General features: G+C 37.9%; 1 protein-coding gene across 2 annotated transcripts in view; it reads right to left on the reverse strand.

Moving 5' to 3' along the window:
• The window catches only part of MYO16 (myosin XVI), a 297728-nt gene that overhangs the window by 123216 nt on the left and 155542 nt on the right, over positions 1 to 18970 (reverse strand). For both annotated transcript variants that reach the window (XM_065626752.1, XM_065626751.1), the window contains exon 17: positions 4025 to 4136. In XM_065626752.1, coding sequence (XP_065482824.1) covers positions 4025 to 4136 — 112 coding nt within the window. The remainder of the gene's footprint in view (positions 1 to 4024; positions 4137 to 18970) is intronic.

Here is an 18970-nt window from a genome sequence, read left to right on the forward strand (position 1 = left end):
CAAATTCTTTATCTGGGAATAACAAGGTTTGTTTTTTCCTCAGCCACTTGCACTCACAAACAAGGTGTCCAGCTCTAAATTATAACAGGGTCCTGGTAGTAAAAGCTGTAGTTGAGGTCTAAAAAAACCAAAAGCAACCTCCCTTACCCACACACTTTCCCTCCATGATTGCGTGCTATGTTCTGATGCTTCTGAGGCTGTGAAGCAGTTATCTTTAGGGCTAGATTTTTCCTGGCCTCTTTTTTACCACAACAAGAGAACTGATTTTGTTTATTTGGTTGGGGTTTTTTTGGGTTTTTTAACATTTTTGAATTCAAGGAAAAAAAATTATTCATGAAATATGAACCAAAAATGCTAAGACGTGGAAAATATTGTGGGTTTGGATTTTCTCTCTCTCTTTTTTTTTTTTTAAGGTCAGTTATATAACAATAGTGTTCTTTTAAAATTATGAAACAGGAAACCTAATATCCACTATAGCATTACAAGGCATTATGCGTGGCAAAGTTAATTAATAATTCTTAGAATATTTTTTGAAAAATAATATTTGGAATCTGATTCTGCTGAAACATTAGAAGTGACAGTGAGAGGTCCCACTTACTGGAATCTGTAGAATAAGATTAAAAATACACTACAAATGAAATACTTAGCCAGTACATCCCCTCTATTCTCAGGCAACTGCAATGAATTCAGATCACACTGAAATCAAGCATGTATGACTTTTTCTTCTTCTTGTTCCTTTCTTTAATACACATTCCCATCATCAGATTCCTTTCTTTAATACACATTCCCATCATCAGAGGACATTGAAAAAAGCTTACAGTCTTTATAGGATACAGACTACAGCACTTCCAATACTTTTTAAGCAAGTTTGATTCTCTAAACTACATTTTAAGACAAGAATTTCAATCTCTTACAGTATGAGACAGATGCATATAGGGAAACAGTATATTTTTCTGTTAATATTACATTGTACCAAAGCTGAAGATTGAGACAAGCAATATACACAGGCAAAGTCTGAATAAGACAGCTCTTACAATAGAAGGACTGTCATGCTAATATGGCATTCAAGCTAGGGTGCTATTCCCCGTTTCTTGGGAAGGTCTCTTAGGCAAGACGGAAATGCACCCAAGTACTGCGCCCTTCTTGCTTGTTATCTTGTTCAGAACTGATTTGGGGATGACTGTACAGCACTGAATGGCAGCAGGCTGGGATAGCTGCTTATTCTAGTGATTTTGATAGGGTCTTGGGTTTAGTTCACGTTCCAGATTCTCAAACACTTTTTCATTGTGCTCTAAGATACATGTTTCCTCAACTTTAAACCAATTTTTTAATAAACATCAACATACTTTGCAGGATACCATTAAAGACTGCTAAGGAATGTTTATGTGGTTCTTCAAAAAGATAACCTACTTTATCTTTAAATGTGGCTAGATGGTCAAGGAATAATACATACAGACCTTTCAATGTACCTCAGAAGTAATGGCTAGAAATTTTAGGAATATTCTACATATTCCCCTCTAACCTCCAGAACAGAAGATCAGCCTGCAGTACTCTGGAACTCCACAGATTTCTAGCCTTCTAAATTATTATTCTAATGCTGCTTGGATATGGAGCACCCTTAAAGATGGTTTACGCTTTTCTGAGAAGCAACTTGCTTTCAAGAACTCTGAGCAAAGTAAACTTGAAGTGCCGAATCCAAAAGAATACTGTCTTTTTCTGCGTAAAGTGTTCTCAGACAGTTTCTGCTGGCTTCTAAAATATGGTTCATCATGCATTCGATTATTTATTTATGACCTGAAGTCCTTCCTCAACAGAACGAAAAACTCGATAGAGATCTCCAACCATCCATGGACACTAGGCTAAACGCAGAACTGCCTGGAACTTTTGCTAGTGAAGTCTACAGGTGCAGAGCTTGAGTCTTTAAAAGGAATAATTCTGTTAAATATAGGCATATGTGTCCAATTTTTTACATGGTCATGTGAATATTCATGAAAAAACCCACTCATATTGAAAGCTGGCAGAAGTTACCAAACAACATTTGTTATACCTTAACTAGGGAATGCCAAACAGCTACATGAAGTACCACCACTACAGAAGTCTACCTCACACCTAAATAACAGCTTCAGCAGACTCACATTTTTTTTTTCTGATAGCCCTTCATCCCTTTTTATTACAACTGTTGCCCATCTGTCATCTCTTATGATAATCAAGCATACTGTCACAATAACTTTTCCTCTGCTTTTTCCTTATGATGCTAAATATCATGTAGGGGTTAAGAAGTTTCTAGCTCATTCTAGGACTACTACTGCTTATGCATTTGTTTTTGCAGAAGTGCCCCAGCTACAGTGTGCTAGGTAGGAAATACATAGTAAGAAATCTGGAGTTTGCTAAATATTCTAGTATCCTGAAGGAAATTACACAGCCCTCCATTTCTCCTGATTCCCCTCAAACTTCTGTCCTCCAGAATTGCTTCTTGATTAATCTTCCAAATTATATTCTTTGTTAGCTTTATAAGATTAGACAAACAGCAGATCTACCATCTTGATGCTTTTTTGGGGGTTAAATCAGCTCTTTCACAGAATCACAGAATCACAGAATCACAGAATGTTAGGGATTGGAAGGGACCTCAAAAGATCATCTAGTCCAATCCCCCTGCCAGAGCAGGAACCCCTAGGTGAGGTTACACAGGAAGGCGTCCAGGCGGGTTTTGAATGTCTCCAGAGAAGGAGAATCCACAACCCCCCTGGGCAGCCTGTTCCAGTGTTCTGTCACCCTCACTGAGAAGAAGTTTCTTCTCACATTTAAGTGGAACCTCTTGTGTTCCAGCTTGAACCCATTACCCCTTGTCTTACTGTTGGTTGTCACCGAGAAGAGCCTGGCTCCATCCTCGTGACACCCACCCTTTATATATTTATAAACATTAATGAGGTCACCCCTCAGTCTCCTCTTCTCCAAGCTAAAGAGACCCAGCTCCCTCAGCCTTTCCTCATAAGGGAGATGCTCCACTCCATCATCTTTGTTGCCCTGCGCTGGACTCTCTCAAGCTGTTCCCTGTCCTTCTTGAACTGAGGGGCCCAGAACTGGACACAATATTCCAGATGAGGTCTCACCAGGGCGGAGTAGAGGGGAAGGAGAACCTCTCTGGACCTACTAACCACCCCCCTTCTAATACACCCCAGGATGCCATTGGCCTTCTTGGCCACAAGGGCACAGTGCTGGCTCATGGTCATCCTGCTGTCCACCAGGACCCCCAGGTCCCTTTCCCCTACACTGCTCTCTAATAGGTCATTCCCCAACCTGTACTGGAACCTGGGGTTGTTCCTGCCGAGATGCAAGACTCTACATTTCCCCTTGTTATATTTCATTAAATTTTTCCCCGCCCAACTCTCTAGCCTGTCCAGATCTCACTGGATGGCAGCACAGTCTTCTGGCGTGTCAGCCACTCCTCCCAGCTTGGTGTCATCAGCAAACTTACTGATAGTACACTCAATTCCCTCATCCAAGTCATTGATGTTACCCAATTGATGTTACATCCAAGTCATTCAAGTTACCCAGCTCTAATTTTATTTGACTAAATATGTATTTACTTTTTTTCAGGTGGTGCTAGCAAAGACATTTGGAATGTGTGTTTCACAAAATTAAAAGGGACAGGGAGATAATCAGGAAGAGAAAAAATTCCTGTGGGTTTTATGGGGTTTCTGTATTATAGGATTTGATTGTTCCTTTTTATCTATGTAATTTAATTGTTCAGAGTATTATACCTTGAAGCTCTTTTGTGAGTCTTTAAGAATGGAAAAGATTTACATTGTTGGCACTGTGTCTAATTAAAAGTGATTACAGTAATTTCCCTGGAGTGAACTAGTACTGTGTATTGTTTCAAGGTCTTAACCAACAGAAAAAAAGAAAGACAGAAAGGCACTTCTGTTTCCCACAAAAGGTTATCAGAGAGAGTTCCTTATGGCCTGCTTTTAACTAACTAATATGGAGATTTTAGCCACAAATAACATGAGCTTGTGTAACTTACCAGGCTATTGAATCCCACAGCACCTAGAGCTTGTTTTAGTACAGCTAATTTCTCCCTGTTTTGAGGGTCGGCTGTTAACATTGTCTCTTCCAGTACGGTCTGGCTCAGATACCTGCACAGAGGAAAAACAGCATATGCAGTATTTGTAAGGCTGGTGCACAATCACAGAATCATTTTGGTTGGAAGAGACCCTCTGGATCATCGAGTCCAACCATAACCTAACTCTAGCACTAAACCATGTCCCTAAGAAACTCGTCTAAATGACTTTTAAACACCTTCAGGGATGGCGACTCCACCACTTCCCTGGGCAGCCTGTTCCAATGCCTGACAACCCTTTCTGTGAAGTTTTTCCTAATATCCAATCTAAACTTCCCCTGGTGCAACTTGAGGCCATTTCCTCTCGTCCCCTCACTTGCTACTTGGGAGAAGAGACCAACCCCCTCCATTCTACAACCTCCTTTCAGGTGGTTGCAGAGAGCGATCAGGTCTCCCCTCAGCCTCCTTTTCTCCAGGCTGAACAGCCCCAGTTTCCTCAGCCGCTCCTCATCAGACTTGTGCTCCAGACCCCTCACCAGCTTCGTTGCCCTTCTCTGAACTCGCTCCAGCACCTCAAGGTCTTTCCTGTAGTGAGGGGCCCAAAACTGAACACAGGCTTCGAGGTGGGGCCTCACCAGTGCCAAGTAGAGGGGCACGATCACTTCCCCAGTCCTGCTGGCCACACTATTCCTGATACAAGCCAGGATGCTGTTGGCCTTTTGGCCACCTGGGCACACTGCTGGCTCATGTTCAGCTGGCTGTCAATCAACACCTTGATCAGGTTTTTAAGGTTAAAAGCCAGCTTCACTCTTCTAACCAGAGGTGTATTACAGATTTTTCTCAGCTTTTGGAGGGAACAATACCAGTGACAGATGTTCCATATTTCTTTCCTTAAGCTTTTGCTTAAGGTTCCCCTCCACCACCTTTAGCCCTACATATAAGGTAAAACTTCAGATCTAATTTATACCACTGGGAGTTTGCCATTCTTGCACTACCAGAGATTCTCCTTCAGAAGGAAGATTTGAGGAGATCCTCTGATAACTCTGACTGCTTTAAATTCCCCTCCTGCTGGCTGAAGAATAGATCAGCTCTTATCTGCCCGATCCCATGATGATCATTTGCTCCCTTAGTAGCTGAATGGGCAACAGGTATACTCAGTGTCTCTTAGAACAAAGTAGTAACTAAGCACGTAGAGTAGTAAGTGTACAGCCCTTAAGCTGTACTGCTTTGCACACTGTGAAGCAAAAGGAAATTTTACAAACCTTCCCAAAAATAACGATTAGAAGAAAGACAGACCCCTAGTATAGCAGCTAATTTGAGAAAGAAAAAACAGAATCAACATAAAGAGTAGTAACACAAACCAGAATAATTAGAAACTATAGTACAAAACACTATTGAATACCAACCTAACCTTTACAACAATGTATTTTGACCTTGACCCTCTTGATATATGTCTATGGGCCAGAAGCATTCAGGTGTCTTCATATAGCTGTAATCACTAAGAATGAGGTGTCTGCATATCTTACGGAATCTGATTTTTAATTACATCATGCTGAGAATGTAAAACGATGTTTTCTTTTATCATTATCATTAAATTATCATAATCATTAAAATACACATTCATTGCACAATTGACATTCTTCACAAACATCACTTATGTCAACAAAAGAACTCTCCACACCTAAATCAAAGTAACATCATCACAACACCAACAAAGGTGGACAGCTTAACCACCACCTCTCATCCCTTTACCACAATTACAAAAACAAAAAATCCCCAAATTATTCTACTCTCTAATAATGTTTGGTCCATAATCTGTCATATAAATATGGGAAAGATACTGGTTTAATTTCTGACAATTCTTGTTCACAATCCTACTCTAATTGCACTATAGAGGAGACACAGTTTCAAAATAAAACTCTTATTACCACAGAAAGTCTCGCAACGCTGTAGTAAGGATGGTAGCTTTTGTAAAGGTGGCCTTTTATCCGAATGTGAGTAGCTTTTAGAAACATGTGGAAGAATGATTTAGTATTTGCACTTTTCTAACTGATACTGAGGTTTATGAGTCATACGCGATGAAACGCAGACCATATTTTTAGTAGATGAATACCAGGTTTACCAGTGTGGACTTCCCTTGGAGTGATAGTGACATAAGTCACCCAAGCAGGTGGGCAGAGGAAAAACGATGGGGAAAAAAATCATGTGCCTGGGTGCATAAGCATTTTTTGCACCCACAGGAGAACTCAGTCAGCAGATATCTCAAGTACAAACAAGCCTCAAATCACAGTGGCTAAAGGTGGTGAGTTAACACAGCCTCTGAGAATGTGGGTCTATGAATATCACTGCCAGAGTTCTGCACCATTTCCTTGAGGTTACTCAAAACATTAATTTTGTCCAAATCAGGTAGATACAAGTGATAGCACAGCTGTCAAATTAGCTAGAGCAGATGATGCAAAGTATATACCAGATTTATGGGGTTTTTTTTCCTTTTTTTTTTTTTTTTTTTTTTTTTACATTGCTTGTATGTTTCAAAAGGAGGCTAGAATACATCTTATAATGAACCTGGCATAGAACCTACTGGTATAAAGGTTAATCCAGCAGAAAATTTTCCACTGTTCCGAACTGCTGTGTGAGCTTATACCAGTTCAGTGCTGTGCATCATGTGCATAATTTTGATCCACAATTAGGAAATATACAGCAGCATCCACTCTGCTGTCAAAATATCCTATTCTAGAATGGCTGGAGGAGTTGGAAGCTTATGGACATTTCTGTAAAAAAGCCTCCTCACTGGTGTTCTCCCTGTATAATTCTTTGTGTTTCTCTCTCTGTGTACTGAGCAAGGAATACTCTTTCCTGTCCTGTGAAGAGAATATTGTATTCTACTCTTACTTATACAATTAATTAGTTTTGGTTATTTTTAGCATAGTTGAAGTACTAGTGGGTATCACTGCAGCAAAAAGATGTGTGAACACTACCAACATAAGTAGTGGCACAGCAGAGTGACCCAGAACACTCATTCCCGTGGAGCAAAGAGCTGAGCTGAGCTATGAACCAACACATGGCAGTTCTTGCCTTCAGCACAAGCGCTTCTTGCTGATACAGCAGGGGGCAAACTGGGCACCCGCCAAACCAGATGCCTGTGGCTCCAACAACCCATCCATAAACTGCAGCATCTGCCCAGACGTGCCTGTTGGAAGAGAATCTGACTTTCCCAGTATAAATCTCCTGAAGATTTAATCAGCAGATGTGCTGGTGCCCTTGGAAAGAGCTGCAGTTGGACATTTTCTAAGGTGCACGTCAATTTAGAATCAGTTTCTCCAGTCTAAAAGCAATTAAATTCTTTTATAACATGTCATGAGGCCCGCCTGTTTTCCATACTATTTAAGGACTAATGAAATATGAAAATTGCTTTGAAGATATGCATGTTTAAGTGCTATATGTTTATAACATAAAGTATATGTACATTAAGGATAGATTAATTGTATAGAGTACTTGGAACTGTTGATGGATATCATACAACTCCCCCAAAATGCGGAAAATATACACTGTAGCAGAATGGGGATATAATATATACTAGCTGTACAAGGAATCACATTTTTCTAATTATTGTTAAGTCCATTCTACCTTGAAAAATACTGACATTTAGATTGAAATATAAATGATTTTTTTTGTTATAAAATGGCTCCCTGGTATCTCCTTCTTTCCACTTAAAGGCCCTGAGGATGAAAAGGGCTTCAGACACTCTTTGTATTAATGTTACTATTATCATTCGTTTATACTTAAGAACCAGAGTCCAGAAACAATTTTAAATCATTGCCTGCCCTACAAAAATAAGGAAAGGGGAAAGAGATGTGTCACAGCACAAAAGTGATAATAATAAACACTCTTTCACTGCAGATAGATCACTATTCCAGAAAACGTAACCTTTTTTTTCAATATGTGTACATTTGCTTATATTTATAGTGCATTTTTGTCTTTTGACATTCAAGTGGCCTGGATAGAATAGCTTTGTTTGTGATGAAGAGGGATTGAACTGCTTAAAATTTCCATAGTGAACCTACCATGGAGCTTTTAGTTATTAATTTTACTTAATTTTTATTATTGCAAACTGTAGTGTTATAGCCATCATATTTATGAAAACTTATGCTGTTACCAGACTGTGAATAATACTCTTATGAGTTTACAACAGGGTAGCCTGTGTTCAAGTGCAAACCAGACCTGGTGACTCCTGAATTCTTTGATGCTGAAAATTTTAGTAAAAGAGGTACTGCTGCTGTACAAGCCAAAGGTGATGTTCCATAATATCTGCTCTGCGCAGGCTGTGCACCAGTTGCGGACTTAGCATAGTGTTATTAGCCTTACTTGCTTATCTCTGCATGGAAATTCATTCTGGAAACGCACATCCACATTAGCTCACTGAAGCCTTAGAAAAAGATTCTCAGATTTTGGCTGTAGTTGAGCCTTTTAGTTGAAAGTAGCTGCTCAGACAAATGATATTTATATCTCTGATAAAAGCAATGAACCAGACAGTGTATGCAGTTCTAATAATTAACTCCTTTCTACTGAGTCTCTAACCACTTGTTTAAATGCTACCATGTTGACATTTGCATCAGACTAGTACTCTTGACAGACAGCTTATGAGCATACAAAAACATTTTAAGGAGATGTGATCAGTAACCATTTATTTCAAAAAAGAAGAAACTTACTGACCCACAATTTTTCTTTTTTAAGAAGATAAACTGATCAATAATTGTAGTAGAGTACAGTCATTTTCGGTAAAACACAATGCTGCACTAGACAGACAATTTCTTGAGAAATGTAAAAGAGACTACACAGGGCTTTTTTCTGATTTTTCTTCTAACAGTTCTAATTTGCAGTACTGTAGCAATCTCATCTATTCTAGCCTCTCAAAAGAAAAAAAAATTACTATTTAGAAGAAAAAATCAATGGTAGTAATTTTTCAGGATATTGCTTATCATGATGTGCAGTTTTTCAACCATCATTCAAATGACATCATAGAACAAATTTTCAGGTAAAAGTGTGACTAGTGTGCACAAGAATATAAAAAAAGACTTACTATGACATTAAATTATTTCTGTGTTAACTGCTCATCTAAGTCAATAATTACCTTACCTGTTTACCTTATTATTCTCATTATAATTGTTACACATCATAATAATTTGTATTTTTCAGCTTATACCTGCAGTAAAGTTCTTGGTTTTGTACCTACATCTCAAATATGAAGAAGAAATACATGGGAACAAATGTCAACTTGTATACTGAGTTTTTGTGACATATGCATATTTCAAAATTTCTTACATAACCTCACTGGTTAAAAATTTTCTTTCAAGTAATATCGTCCGATTAGAAGATTGTTCAAATAGCAAGAAGCTGAGACTAAAAAGAAACATTTTGACTATCAATTTGCTGCTCTGCCAAAAACCCAGCAAAACAATATTTGATGTGGATTGAACTTAATTTATTTTCTTTTGAACCATAACCCAATAGCATTTAGTATCAAATGAAATAATCTGCCTCATTCAAAATAAAAAAAACATGTCATTTCATTTCCTTGCAAGAAAAGCAAAGGAAATAAAAAGGCGGGACTCACAAAATTATTACAAAACACGGAAGAGTCTTTTTATTTGATTGTTCCTACTAAAACTGTGACTTTTCGTAAAGTATGTGAAAAGAGAAAAGCAAACTCTTTCCAAATTTGATAATTAAGAGGATTTAATTGGCAAGAGGGTACCCCTTTTCTAGTTACTGTCTCATAGTCAGCATGACCCACAGTAACGATCTGGAGCTTCCCCACCTGGTGTGTCAGGCAGTCATTGCAAGGTGAGTCTAAAGCACCCAGAGCAAGAGGGGGTATCGAACCTTCACGTTTCACGTCCCACGTAAGTGCTGGAACGTCTAAGTCAGCTCATGCTGAGGCAGAAAAGCTGAGCAGAGTCCACTCAGGAATTTTTGCCTTCTTTTGGTGGGAAGCTCAAGAATACCATAGGCTTTCAAAATAAGTTTTCTTGGTATTTTGAAGCATAGTCAAAGCAAAGCCAGAAAACAACCACCTTTTGTCCATGGATTTACTCCCCAATCTTGAAAGGCTGTCTCACGCTCAGATCAGAATTCAATATGTCTACAAATTTCCTGTCCATGGTCATCAAATCTACAGATTGTGGTTATCAGTGCTTTGAGGGAAATCTGAACTGTTGATATATGTCACATAAGGAACTCTTCCGACTCTAGCAAATAAAGGTTGACAAATAAATGATATTTTGCACTTGTCACAGGGACCCTGGAGCAGCAAGCCTTCCTAGGCTTTGTTATAAACTTTGGTATTTCACTAAAAGAGTAAATAAGGCATTACAAAACCACTGTCCCAATCCCTAAGCACTCCACATTTGTGAAATCTGACACTTGAAATGTTCAACTATTCTATAAGAACAGTCACTTTATGCCATGTACCTATGTATGTTACTGTTGTTTATCATACAGAAATATCTGGGTCATTACAGTGGTTCAACTCATCTCTGACAGTGAAACTGCCTGAAAGAGATTGGTAGGTTCTGTCCACTTCATCAGAAATTCCCTTTTGTCAGGACAGTTAAAGTTGGGTTCCAATTAGAGGAGAAGAGCAAGTGTGCTTTTGCCAGATGGACACTTCTTTTCAGAGGGCTTTCCTGGAGTAAATACATTCTGTCATGAATAATTAAGAGAATTCTTGGCAGGATTATATCATTAAGTGGTTCTAAGTTGCTATAAAAATTTAGGATAGAGCCCTTTGATGACAGGAAAGGGTTTTTTTTTTTTTAAGTTAGCATCTAGCTGTTTGCTACTTGACTCCTTTCCTGATGGAGGATGAGTGCTGACACATCTACATTTTGTTGTAAAGCTTTCTGGGCAATAGCAGGCTTGATATAAGGGAAACATAACACAAAATTAGTTGTTAGTCTTTAAGTTTATGATCGCTGATAACAGTGCAATAAATGTTGCTTGTGGTAATAAAGATTTCACTGATCATAGTTAACCTCTTCAGTAAAAATGCTCTGGTTATAGGCAAAACACTTTATTTTCTAATTGCTTATACTTAGAACAATTTACCCATTGGAGGTCTCAAGAGTATTCTAAAGCTTCTGGGCTGTGCTCAGACTAGAAACAGGGTACATACCTTTAATACAAAAAGAAAAACACAGAAGCGAGGAGCTGAATAAGGACATTTATGCTAGTTTTTGGTCAGAGAAAGTGTCAGAGACCAGATGAAAGCATATTTTGTCAAATAATTAAGCCAAACACAAATGAGAGCTATAAAGATACAATTCAACTAAGAACAATTATAAAATTAGACAAGGGGATAACTCAATGTACAGATTCAGGACTGGTTAGGTGGTGGATCATCAGAAAAGCATTTAATCATAAACTGAGAGTCAAGTACGCATTAATACTGCAAAAAATTAACCATCATATGTAACACTCTTATTTACATATGCCAGTGTAAGAGGCCTGAAATACTTGAGGTGGTAAAGCTTCAACTGGAGTATTCCATGTGATTTCGGGCATCCTATTTCAGAGAAATCAGGATCAATTAGAGAAAATCCAGAGGAAAGCAATAGAAAAATGTATCGGAAAAATGACTTAGAGCAAAAGTGTTCATTAAATGTAGCGTACAGAATACTGAGGAATATATTGCAAAGAGGAAAAGTCCCACAGTCCTTTGGGCCCAAACCATGGACATGAAAATATCACTGCCTTACACAGCTGATCTGAGGGACACAGGAGAACAGCAGGGTAGAGCATGAAACAGATCTTAGAGACATGAATTACTCTCAAGGAGATGCAAAATGTGAAGGTATCATACTAGAACTAAGATGTGAAGATTATTTACAAAACTCACTTCTTCTGGATTTTGATACTGCATCCCTATCAAGTTTGTGGAGGACATCACATTAAGGGGACCAGCCAATATGCTGGAGGGCAGGGCTGCCCTGTATAGGCTAAAAAAATTGCCCAACAGGAACTTCATGAAATTCAGCAAAGAAAAGTTCAAAGTCCTGCAGTTGGGAAGGAATAAATCCTTGCGATGCTTCAGGCAGAGGAGTCGGGGCGCAGCTCTGGGGAAAATAACCTGGGGGCCCTGAGGGCAGCAAGGTGGGCAGGAGCTGGCAATGAGTCCAGGCAGCAGAAATGACCAGAAGCATCCAGAGCTGCATCGCCAGGAGCATGGCCAGGAGACTGAGGGTTGTTTGCCCCTGCCCAGCACTCACTATCAGACCATAGCTACCTGTCGCAGCCAGCTCTGTGCGCACACACACACACACACAATACACAGATGACATTGCTAAAGCGGGCTGAGATCAGCGGAGGGCCTCCTCAGTGGTCAAGGCTGGAGACACGATGTGGGATGTTTGTTGACAGAGCAAAGCTTGTTCGGCACAGGGAAGGAAAGGCTCCAGAGACACAAACGTCCTTGGAAGTTTTCAAGACTTGGCTGGACAAAGCTCTGAAGAACCTGTTCTGCTCTCACAGCTGGCCTTGATTAGAGCAGGTGGTGCACTAGGGACCTCCCGAAGTCCCTGTCGAAATGAATTATCCTATGATCCTATGAAACTCATTAAACTAATTCCTCAGATATGTTGGGGTTTTTTGAACCTCATATAAAAACAGTAATTTGGGCCCCAAAAGAGTGGGAAACCAAGAAAAGGTAAGTCTCAAATTGTTTGGGACATCACCTTGACCTTTGAGGAGTCCCTAAAACAAAAAAATTGAACATGACTCTTAGACCCATAAGATATCTGAGGATAAATAAGTTATATTCAGAAATGTACATTGTTTACAATCCGAAGAAATGGCAGTGTTCTAAAACCAGAACAATATTAAAAATCAGAGCCCTACAAAAGGATGAGTCAACTTCTAAACAGTTGTTCATTTTTCAAATTTTAGAAAACTTAAATTTTAAAGAAATTTACTTTAAATTTAAAAAAACCCTGATATAAACAATTCATTGTAATGAAATTTCCAGACACTTTGATCACCTTCTATGAACTAGAAACCAAAGAAAATCTCTTTTAGGATTTTTTAATATCTTCAAAATATCCAGAGAAATAGGATGGTTGCTATTCAGGAAGATATCCCATGCAAGCTGTATCAAAATAATTGTAAGCGTACATGCTGTGCCCACCACCATCATCTCCAAGCTAATTCAACTTAGCTTGATTTTGTATCTAGAGAATAAATGGTTTGTACCTTCTGCATGAAATTATTCATTCATAAATGTAGCAGGATGACTGAAAAATAATCCTTTCTTGCACGAAGACACTCATGGAGGATAAGATTTTCAATCTACTGGGCTTCCAGGTAAAGGCACGCACTAAACGAGTTCAATCTTACCTTATGCTCCATGAAGTGGTGAAAAAAAGGGCTGAAAATAACCACAGAAACTTTGCTTATTCCAAATAGCATCCTGAGGCAGAAAACCACAAGTTTAAAGATTCAGGAAAGATAGAATCATCTTCCTGGTAAGAACTGGGAACATGAATGCAAACTCAGCTAAAACAGTCCTGGCATTAGCTTACAAATCAGTTAAGTTTTCTCTTTCTTTTGTGTGGCTGTTGCAATAGATTTTCAAAGAACCTGTCTGTTTGCACAGCAGATCCTGTCTTGATACAAAGAGTTGGACCAGATCTATGGAGGCCCCTTTCAAACCAAGGGCAAACGAAAATATTTTTTTTCTCTGTTTATATTCCTTTAGTCATCAGGGAAAAAAAATGCATGGGAAGAGCTGAATGTCATAATCCAATCTTTTCTGAGATACTGGGGTATCTGGTTCCTGTGAGGAATTAAGACTTTCATGGTGTGCTTTCTTCTTCTGACCCACTTGCTCACATGTCATTTCTCTGCTACTAGTAGGAGGTCTCTTAGCTAACCCTTAGAGAAAAAGAATAGTATCAACTCCTATTCTAGCACAATTGACCACACTATCTAGTACATTTATTTTGCTAAAAGGAGTTAAGATCAGTGCATAAAGAATAAATATTTAACATAAACAAATAACTGAATACAGCATGATATCTATATTTAATTATGCAATACTGTAGATCATGTTATGAATCAGAAATTCTGGATTTTGTCTATAAATACCTTATTTCTTTTATAAAAATGGTGTACAAGTAAAACTCTTCATTCACTAATTCAAAATAGCTACTAAAACTGAGATCCTGATACTTCATATTTATTTATACAAGCCAGTACTTTTTTGTTCCCACTTAAACAAAAAAAAATCCACACTTTTATATATATATATATATCATGCTGTAATCATGTGGAAACCTGTCATGCAGTAATACTCCAAAGCCATTATGTGCTGTCCAGTTAAAGAATTTCAGAACGGAGAACGGAATCAAGCTGTTTCAAAATATCATCTTCATCTTAGATATGACTTTCTGCGTACCTCTTCCCTCATACAGAGGTAGCCAAATTCTTTGTAATTGTGGTGACAGGCAGGGAATAGAACTGACTTGTCACTTGCTTTGCACGAGCTGGTTGACGAGTCAGCTTTACAGGTAATGGTAGGAAATACAGTGTTTATATCCTAGAGGAGAGCACGTCACTTAGACTGAATGGATTCAGATATGCCTGTTGGAAGCATTCATACATTTCTGGTGTTGTAAAGGCTTTAATTAAAGCTCAACCTTAATTAAAATACAGCTTGACCTTAATGAAAGACTCACGCAAGTATCCTCTCAGTGCTAGCTTCTATAAAATGTTGCATCAATTATTCTAAAAACAAACACAGACCATGCATATCATGACGTCATATTCAGTGATTTCAGGCCACTGGAACAACAAGAAAGAAGATTTTTTTTTTTTTCCTTGCCAGGTTTACATGTACTGTGAAGTAAAATAATGATTTATTCTGCCACTCTATATTTTCCCAATTCAACAAAACATTTACATGTAACTAACTTCAAACCCATGCTTCATCCTACTGGTTTCAGTTGAATCTTAGTATCGTAATAAGCGCTAATAAGAAGCACAATTGGAAGTTATACTTTTACACCCTATGTTGAGCTTTGATTCACTAGGAAAGACAGAAAGGTAGATGAGGTGTTTAAGTGAGACAGCAGGACGTAAGTAGCACTGGAGACATAGACTTCAAGCTGCCCCAAGCATTGCATACATAATTGCTAGCTGTATCACCTTACTATACATTTACTTCTCCGCAATGCAACACAGTGTTACACAAAGATTCCTGAACTATATCTGTATGACCTAAGTGCAGCACAGAAGGCACAGGAAGTGGGGCTGATCACCTCAAATGGACCACTGCCCCAACACAGCTCTGGTACTTTTTGCACAGCACCATCTGAGGTGTCTCTGCTGCGCTCCACAATGAGCCACAGAGATTTATCTTTTGCCTCTACCTGTCTTTACATGACGTCTAAAACAAAGGCAGATTAAATTTGACTTTTCTTATCACAAAATCTTCATTAATTAATGCTTTGTTGCTAGAAAATTCTCAAGAGAGCCAGTGTCACAGGAGGATGAAGCAGTATTTCATAATCAGGTTCCAACTTTAACACAATCAATATGCATATTGTGGGTGTCATTTCATGCGACATTGTATTAAGCAGCATGGATTAACAAACTAAATCCCTTCCTTCCCCTTATTAGTGCTGCCCAATGAACCGTGTATCTGCACAATCATGTGAAAAGCGTGTTGCTTTTCTCTTTGCAGTCGCAATCCCTCCTTCCCATCCGGCTCAAGGTGGTAACCCCGATTAAGCACAATGGTCATCACTGAAAATTCAACATTACCAGATTAGCTAATTTTTACTTTAAGCCAAGATGAAATTATAATACCTCGGATATGTGTAAGTTCCAGACAAAATATAACCATTTATAAACCTGTTTTCTTACTACTATGTCTGTTTACTGTCCTCACATTAAATAGTTGTGAAGTCTTTATCTGAAGCGCACGAAATTTTTCTGGAAGGTTAGCTATTTCTGTGACTACTTGCTAAATCCCAAGACTTAATTTAGGTATAACTAAACATTGAACTTAAGGACCATTTTGCCAGACTGAGCTTTACATGTTTTTTAAAAATGTTTGCAAAACTGATGGGGTGAAGGGTATTGAGTGTATAAAACCAAGACATTACCTTTCAAAAATAAATTCCACTAATCTCTACTATATTTACAAAGTCACTCAATAAGAAATGACAACAAACGTTTTTATTTTTTTAGATCTCTCATGTGAATATGCAAGGACAATGTATTCTGCTTAGTGAGAAAAAGCTGCCTTGCACTTAGCGCTGTTAGATATGTAAACAGGAACCAGATAAAGACAAAGCAAAACAGTTGACATCAATGAAGTAAATGACATTTGTGGAACATGATAATGAATAGCTTCTGGCTTCTAACTCTGAGCGAAAAGTGGCATATTTTACCACCTTTTTTTCCTTTGTCTCCAGCTTTTAAACCTGCTCCTACCTGAACAAATTTTACATCCTTTGAACCATGGTACGCAGTAGCACTGAGCTGGAATTACTGCTTACTATTTAAGTGCACAGATTTCTGCTCATGACTAGTGGAAAAAAGCACCAAAACCAGACTTAAAAAATACTAATAACTTACTAATGTCAAGAGGTAAAGTATCAGCACAATATTAATAAATTAAACACTGTAGACAGATTTGCTTATAGCCAGAATATAGTTCTTATTTTTATTTTTCTAAACTAAGAAAATCGAATATTAAGACACAGATTTTGCAAACTGGTTTCAGCACAGAAAGCTTATATTAGCCTGCATGTTGCTCTGTAAATATTTTTCCCTTGATATTTTCATAAGACAAAATTTCAGATAATTCTGTAAATGTACCTGTACTATGAATTACATAGGTTTTTACATACTGTGGATATACTCCAATGGAAAAAGAAGAAATACAGCTTGGTCTTTATTCTCAAAATGCCCGATGGTTTAAATCAGAGACTCAAGCCTTCTGTTCCTCAAATTACATAAAAATATAACCCTAGGATAATTCCATTTAAGAAAAAAATGCACAAGAGGAGTGACTCAGAATTTTTCACACTTCTGGTGATATTAAAAGAAAAATTAAAGGCAGTATACCTTGTAGTGCTGTTTCTCTGACTCATATCTTTCAATACTTTATAGGACAGAATCGCCCAGGTCATAGTTCTGTGAACTGTCACTTTACAAGCATAATTTTGAAGTTGAATATTCATTAAACATGAAGCATGATGATGATGACAAAAAAGTAGCCAATACTGAGCATTGTTGAACGCCTTTAAGAAAATAAGTCTGTATGCAAGTGCAAACTGGTCCAATCCATGTCTTGAAACACTTCAGAAATTGTGTTCGAACTTCGCTCCTACAACCAAGAGTAATTTTGTATTCCTGTGTTCAGACGTACTTCAGCACTAGTTGCCAGGTAGATGTCATTATGTTTATGAGCCTCAAGGCATTTCTACACCAGCGTTTGCTACTTTTTAAATGCTGATTCATTAAATAAAACTTACTGGGTTAAGAGCCACAGTATCAGATCTAAAATTTAAAAGGTGCTTTGGGTACCTGCTTATAACTTTCACCAGTATCCAGTTAAAATGTTGAAAATATTCTTCAAAATTATTTCGTATAACTGCTGATTGTAGCTCATGGATCACTTTCAGATCAGCTGATTTACAAGAAGCCCTCTTCTTCCCATGTGAACAATGATTTCAATAGAAAAATATAGCAAAGAAGAGTCATATAGACTTTCTCTGTGTTTTATTCATTACTGGAAAGTTTTAATTACATAGGACAGTCTCCAATTGTTTTCCAGCAAATTATTTCACTAAATAAATTATTTTCCTATTTAATGGTATCGTTTCCATCAATTCATTTTTACTGTGAAAGGCCACAGATATTTTTTTGCAAGTGATTAGCATTGGTTTTAGTCTTCGTAATCCTAATCTTGAGTAAACAAAACAGATCACAGAACTGGTGTCAGTGTACCGGTGTTGAAATAAAGATCGCAATTACTGTGTAAGTTTAATACGAAGATGCAGCACCAGCTTGGTAAACTGATTTCTGCCCATTTAGTGATTCAGTTATGATACAATGTCATAAAGGTGAAAGTAGAAATTAGAAGGTGCCAGCATTTGTCATAAGCCATAAATTACATTTCTCTGTAATTATGATTACAAACGCAGTTTGTTTGTCAAATAATATTTCTACATTGTTTCAGCGCCCTTTTCCATCATTTTAGTCAGGAGAAAATTTCTACTGAGGTTTTTTTATTTCAGAGGATGTTCTTGATTTGCATAGTTCTTCGTGCAAACCAGATTTGTTCTAACAGTTTTTCTCACCTATATTACTACTATTCAAGCAAATCAGATAAGCAGAGATCTTATTAGTGCAGACAGGTCACAGGCCAAACTGGCATGTTAGGAAGCACAGAACCCTTCAGCTCCCCGCAGTGTGTCTCCTTGTCCGATTCAGACTGCTGTTTGCAGATCTGATAAAAATACGGCATTCCCTGGCTAGATAGGCTAATAAATGTGTGAAAATCATTAAGCGTTCCAAAAACCCCTGTACTATTTTACGTCTATTAGCTGCCAATCAAAGGTGACTTGAAACTATATTGAAACTACTTTTGTTTACTTTTGATATCAACCACTGAGTACATCAAGTTTCATACAATTTATGTTGTACTGTACTAAGCTGCAGCAATAGCAATTTGTGCTGTGATTCCAAGAGATGTGTCATAAACTAACTGCAGATAAACAAGGCCTATATGTAGAATGAAGAAGTTCCAAAGATCATCTGGGTAATAGGTGATTCAGTACAAGATATTCCTGCACCATTCTATCCAGCATTATATTGCATAAAATAATATTAGAAGCCAAGACT

Source organism: Caloenas nicobarica, chromosome 1, assembly GCF_036013445.1.
Source record: "Caloenas nicobarica isolate bCalNic1 chromosome 1, bCalNic1.hap1, whole genome shotgun sequence".
Lineage (NCBI taxonomy): Eukaryota > Metazoa > Chordata > Aves > Columbiformes > Columbidae > Caloenas > Caloenas nicobarica.